This window comes from Bufo bufo, chromosome 1 (genome assembly GCF_905171765.1).
Source record: "Bufo bufo chromosome 1, aBufBuf1.1, whole genome shotgun sequence".
Taxonomy (NCBI): Eukaryota; Metazoa; Chordata; class Amphibia; order Anura; family Bufonidae; genus Bufo; species Bufo bufo.
Genome location: NC_053389.1, coordinates 772,208,790 through 772,215,669, shown reverse-complemented (window position 1 = coordinate 772,215,669; position 6,880 = coordinate 772,208,790). Strand labels below are relative to the sequence as shown.

Here is a 6,880-nt window from a genome sequence, read left to right as displayed (position 1 = left end):
CAGTAGGTAGGGTGCACCACAAGACAATTGCGTAAACGTATTAATGAGTCCAGGTACTTGTATAGGAGCGATCAGTCCCATTGAAATGAATGGGACGGTTAGGTGTAATTACACCTGCTCACCGCTGCAGAGGCGACGGCGAGAAGGTAAACAGCGAAGAGAAGGCAGCGCTGGCACGGCGCGCGCCTCCTCTTCAAACAGCTGATCGGCGGGGGTGCCGGACCTATCCTGAGGATAGGTCATCAATATTAAAAGCCCGGAGAACCCCTTTAATACTTTTGTATAGGTATTGAATTACCTAGTAATTGCAGCATCTTCTTTCCTCCGCCAGGCATTTCAGTGGTGCGGCTAAAACAGCGTTTCTAGGTGTCCTCCGTCTCCTATCTTCTACATACAGAAGACGGAGGACGTAGTAGTGGGCAGTCCTGAACGCTGCGTGCGCGCTCCCGTCGGACCGGGATAGTGCCGATATTCGCAATAAAAATTAGTGATTAGAATATTCGCAATAAAAATTAGCAATTAGAATATTCGCGATCAACTACTCAGGAGGAAGAGGGCGTGTTTTTTTTTTAAATCAGATCATTTTTATTAAACATTTTACAGTGTAAATACACGTTTTTTCACAATACATACAAGGATGACATAGAGACATATTGCCCATAGGACTAATAACAAAAAAGGACACCAAACTATGTGTATTAATCCAGTTTCAATCCAACATGGACAGGAGCGTCACTGTTTTTGGAAAAAAAAGAAGACTACTGAAGTCGGAAGCACGTTGTATACCCCCATATGTGCCCGCTCCAGCAGACAGAAGATAATGGGGACTTGTCCGCGTAAAAGTCCTACGGTGACATCCACGGGCGGCCATTAGTTATCGATGAAAAGTCTCTAAACCTGCCCGGCGGACACCGTTTGGCATCTGTCGGGTCTAAGGACACTTTCAGCCTTTTGCACCAAGGGTACGTGGTGTGAACAGAGGCAAAGTCTAGCAGATAATGTTTCCAACCAGGTAATAATGAATAAAGACAGAATTACGATATAATAAAATACATTTATTTCATGACAGATCATTTTGTCTTTTTAACATAACAAGCAAAAAAAATATTATTTATAATCTGAATTGTTGAACCAGTACAAAAAATACTCTTAAAAAAACCCTCATAAAAGAGCAAATGTGCTTAAAAATGGCTTCTTTCTTATGCCTATGGCATAAAGTCCAATTTTAAGGTATAATTGGATTGTTTGCAGTACCTGCTAGCAGCCTGTAGGTGTCGCTATACCCATTTTCAATTGCTCCATAGGTAAAAACAATAGCGGTCCTACCATCAGGACACCAACCGTTACTGTACAATTTCTCGATATGGCAGCCATTTTCTTTCAACAGAAATAAGCACATCTTTATTTATTTTTGGCCACATGCAGCAGAATATGAAACCCTACGCACTTAAAGGCACCGTTTTCCCGTTCTGATCCTCCACTGCCTCAGGTTAGGCTCATGCTGTTATCGGACAGGCCTTCGTCTCCTCTTCTTGTGATGTCAGCCAAGACCAGTCTAGAGCCTGCAGAATAGAGAAACAGTGATTGTGAGACCGCCGAGATAAGTGAATGGATTTTATGGGGGCATACAGCTATAATGGCTGTTACTGTATAAGGCCCACCACCAGAAAAGCAATGCAAATGACTAAACTAAACCTACACCTTTCAACTGCACTAACAACACTACAGCGTGCGGTCCACTGCACTAACAACACTACAGCGTGCGGTCCACTGCACTAACAACACTACAGCGTGCGGTCCACTGCACTAACAACACTACAGCGTGCGGTCCACTGCACTAACAACACTACAGCGTGCGGTCCACTGCACTAACAACACTACAGCGTGCGGTCCACTGCACTAACAACACTACAGCGTGCGGTCCACTGCACTAACAACACTACAGCGTGCGGTCCACTGCACTAACAACACTACAGCGTGCGGTCCACTGCACTAACAACACTACAGCGTGCGGTCCACTGCACTAACAACACTACAGCGTGCGGTCCACTGCACTAACAACACTACAGCGTGCGGTCCACTGCACTAACAACACTACAGCGTGCGGTCCACTGCACTAACAACACTACAGCGTGCGGTCCACTGCACTAACAACACTACAGCGTGCGGTCCACTGCACTAATAACACTACAGCGTGTGGTCCACGGCACTAACAACACTACAGCGTGCGGTCCACTGCACTAACAACACTACAGCGTGCGGTCCACTGCACTAACAACACTACAGCGTGCGGTCCACGGCATTAACAACACTACAGCGTGCGGTCCACTGCACTAACAACACTACAGCGTGCGGTCCACTGCACTAACAACACTACAGCGTGCGGTCCACTGCACTAACAACACTACAGCGTGCGGTCCACTGCACTAACAACACTACAGCGTGCGGTCCACTGCACTAACAACACTACAGCGTGCGGTCCACTGCACTAACAACACTACAGCGTGCGGTCCACTGCACTAATAACACTACAGCGTGCGGTCCACGGCACTAATAACACTACAGCGTGCGGTCCACTGCACTAACAACACTACAGCGTGCGGTCCACTGCACTAACAACACTACAGCGTGCGGTCCACTGCACTAACAACACTACAGCGTGCGGTCCACGGCATTAACAACACTACAGCGTGCGGTCCACTGCACTAACAACACTACAGCGTGCGGTCCACTGCACTAACAACACTACAGCGTGCGGTCCACTGCACTAACAACACTACAGCGTGCGGTCCACTGCACTAACAACACTACAGCGTGCGGTCCACTGCACTAATAACACTACAGCGTGCGGTCCACTGCACTAACAAGACTACAGCGTGCGGTCCACTGCACTAACAACACTACAGCGTGCGGTCCACGGCATTAACAACACTACAGCGTGCGGTCCACTGCACTAACAACACTACAGCGTGCGGTCCACTGCACTAAACACTACAGCGTGCGGTCCACTGCACTAACAACACTATAGCGTGCGGTCTACTGCACTAACAACACTACAGCGTGCGGACCACGGCACTAATAACACTACAGCGTGCGGTCCACTGCACTAACACTACAGCGTGCGGTCCACTGCACTAACAACACTACAGCGTGTGCGGTCCACTGCACTAATACTACAGCGTGCGGTCCACGGCATTAACAACACTACAGCGTGCGGTCCACTGCACTAACAACACTACAGCGTGCGGTCCACGGCATTAACAACACTACAGCGTGCGGTCCACTGCACTAACAACACTACAGCGTGCGGTCCACTGCACTAACAACACTACAGCGTGCGGTCCACGGCATTAACAACACTACAGCGTGCGGTCCACTGCACTAACAACACTACAGCGTGCGGTCCACTGCACTAAACACTACAGCGTGCGGTCCACTGCACTAACAACACTATAGCGTGCGGTCTACTGCACTAACAACACTACAGCGTGCGGTCCACTGCACTAAACACTACAGCGTGCGGACCACGGCACTAATAACACTACAGCGTGCGGTCCACTGCACTAACACTACAGCGTGCGGTCCACTGCACTAACAACACTACAGCGTGCGGTCCACTGCACTAACAACACTACAGCGTGCGGTCCACTGCACTAACAACACTACAGCGTGCGGTCCACTGCACTAACAACACTACAGCGTGCGGTCCACTGCACTAACAACACTACAGCGTGCGGTCCACTGCACTAACAACACTACAGCGTGCGGTCCACTGCACTAACAACACTACAGCGTGCGGTCCACTGCACTAACAACACTACAGCGTGCGGTCCACTGCACTAACAACACTACAGCGTGCGGTCCACTGCACTAACAACACTACAGCGTGCGGTCCACTGCACTAACAACACTACAGCGTGCGGTCCACTGCACTAATAACACTACAGCGTGCGGTCCACGGCACTAACAACACTACAGCGTGCGGTCCACTGCACTAACAACACTACAGCGTGCGGTCCACTGCACTAACAACACTACAGCGTGCGGTCCACGGCATTAACAACACTACAGCGTGCGGTCCACTGCACTAACAACACTACAGCGTGCGGTCCACTGCACTAACAACACTACAGCGTGCGGTCCACTGCACTAACAACACTACAGCGTGCGGTCCACTGCACTAACAACACTACAGCGTGCGGTCCACTGCACTAACAACACTACAGCGTGCGGTCCACTGCACTAACAACACTACAGCGTGCGGTCCACTGCACTAACAACACTACAGCGTGCGGTCCACTGCACTAACAACACTACAGCGTGCGGTCCACTGCACTAAACACTACAGCGTGCGGTCCACTGCACTAACAACACTATAGCGTGCGGTCTACTGCACTAACAACACTACAGCGTGCGGTCCACTGCACTAAACACTACAGCGTGCGGACCACGGCACTAATAACACTACAGCGTGCGGTCCACTGCACTAACACTACAGCGTGCGGTCCACTGCACTAACAACACTACAGCGTGTGCGGTCCACTGCACTAATACTACAGCGTGCGGTCCACGGCATTAACAACACTACAGCGTGCGGTCCACTGCACTAACAACACTACAGCGTGCGGTCCACGGCATTAACAACACTACAGCGTGCGGTCCACTGCACTAACAACACTACAGCGTGCGGTCCACTGCACTAACAACACTACAGCGTGCGGTCCACGGCATTAACAACACTACAGCGTGCGGTCCACTGCACTAACAACACTACAGCGTGCGGTCCACTGCACTAACAACACTACAGCGTGCGGTCCACTGCACTAACAACACTATAGCGTGCGGTCCACTGCACTAACAACACTATAGCGTGCGGTCTACTGCACTAACAACACTACAGCGTGCGGTCCACTGCACTAAACACTACAGCGTGCGGACCACGGCACTAATAACACTACAGCGTGCGGTCCACTGCACTAACACTACAGCGTGCGGTCCACTGCACTAACAACACTACAGCGTGCGGTCCACTGCACTAACAACACTACAGCGTGCGGTCCACTGCACTAACAACACTACAGCGTGCGGTCCACTGCACTAACAACACTACAGCGTGCGGTCCACTGCACTAACAACACTACAGCGTGCGGTCCACTGCACTAACAACACTACAGCGTGCGGTCCACTGCACTAACAACACTACAGCGTGCGGTCCACTGCACTAACAACACTACAGCGTGCGGTCCACTGCACTAACAACACTACAGCGTGCGGTCCACTGCACTAATAACACTACAGCGTGCGGTCCACGGCACTAACAACACTACAGCGTGCGGTCCACTGCACTAACAACACTACAGCGTGCGGTCCACTGCACTAACAACACTACAGCGTGCGGTCCACGGCATTAACAACACTACAGCGTGCGGTCCACTGCACTAACAACACTACAGCGTGCGGTCCACTGCACTAACAACACTACAGCGTGCGGTCCACTGCACTAACAACACTACAGCGTGCGGTCCACTGCACTAATAACACTACAGCGTGCGGTCCACTGCACTAACAACACTACAGCGTGCGGTCCACTGCACTAACAACACTACAGCGTGCGGTCCACGGCATTAACAACACTACAGCGTGCGGTCCACTGCACTAACAACACTACAGCGTGCGGTCCACTGCACTAAACACTACAGCGTGCGGTCCACTGCACTAACAACACTATAGCGTGCGGTCTACTGCACTAACAACACTACAGCGTGCGGTCCACTGCACTAAACACTACAGCGTGCGGACCACGGCACTAATAACACTACAGCGTGCGGTCCACTGCACTAACACTACAGCGTGCGGTCCACTGCACTAACAACACTACAGCGTGTGCGGTCCACTGCACTAATACTACAGCGTGCGGTCCACGGCATTAACAACACTACAGCGTGCGGTCCACTGCACTAACAACACTACAGCGTGCGGTCCACGGCATTAACAACACTACAGCGTGCGGTCCACTGCACTAACAACACTACAGCGTGCGGTCCACTGCACTAACAACACTACAGCGTGCGGTCCACGGCATTAACAACACTACAGCGTGCGGTCCACTGCACTAACAACACTACAGCGTGCGGTCCACTGCACTAAACACTACAGCGTGCGGTCCACTGCACTAACAACACTATAGCGTGCGGTCTACTGCACTAACAACACTACAGCGTGCGGTCCACTGCACTAACAACACTACAGCGTGCGGTCCACTGCACTAATAACACTACAGCGTGTGCGGTCCACTGCACTAATAATACTACAGCGTGCGGTCCACTGCACTAACAACACTACAGCGTGCGGTCCACTGCACTAATAACACTACAGCGTGTGCGGTCCACTGCACTAATAATACTACAGCGTGCGGTCCACTGCACTAACAACACTACAGCGTGCGGTCCACTGCACTAACAACACTACAGCGTGCGGTCCACTGCACTAACAACACTACAGTGTGCGGTCCACTGCACTAACAACACTACAGCGCGCGGTCCACTGCACTAATAACACTACAGCGTGCGGTCCACTGCACTAATAACACTACAGCGTGCGGTCCACTGCACTAACAACACTACAGCGCGCGGTCCACTGCACTAACAACACTACAGCGCGCGGTCCACTGCACTAATAACAGTATAGCGTGTGGTCTCCTGCACTAATACAGTATAGCGCGCGGTCTCCTGCACTAATAACAGTATAGCGCGTGGTCTCCTGCACTAATAACAGTATAGCGGGCGGTCTCCTGCACTAATAACAGTATAGCGCGCGGTCTCCTGCACTAATAACAATATAGCGCGTGGTCTCCTGCACTAATAACAGTATAGCGCGCGGT

At 51.4% G+C, this 6,880-nt stretch overlaps 1 protein-coding gene across 1 annotated transcript in view; it reads right to left on the bottom strand.

Moving 5' to 3' along the window:
• Nucleotides 1-778: 778 nt before the first annotated feature.
• The window catches only part of IKBKB (inhibitor of nuclear factor kappa B kinase subunit beta), a 51,003-nt gene continuing 44,901 nt past the window's right edge, over nt 779-6,880 (bottom strand). Inside the window, exon 22 of the mRNA XM_040414825.1 lies at nt 779-1,562. Within this exon, the coding sequence (XP_040270759.1) occupies nt 1,497-1,562 (66 nt within the window). The 3' untranslated portion in view covers nt 779-1,496. The remainder of the gene's footprint in view (nt 1,563-6,880) is intronic.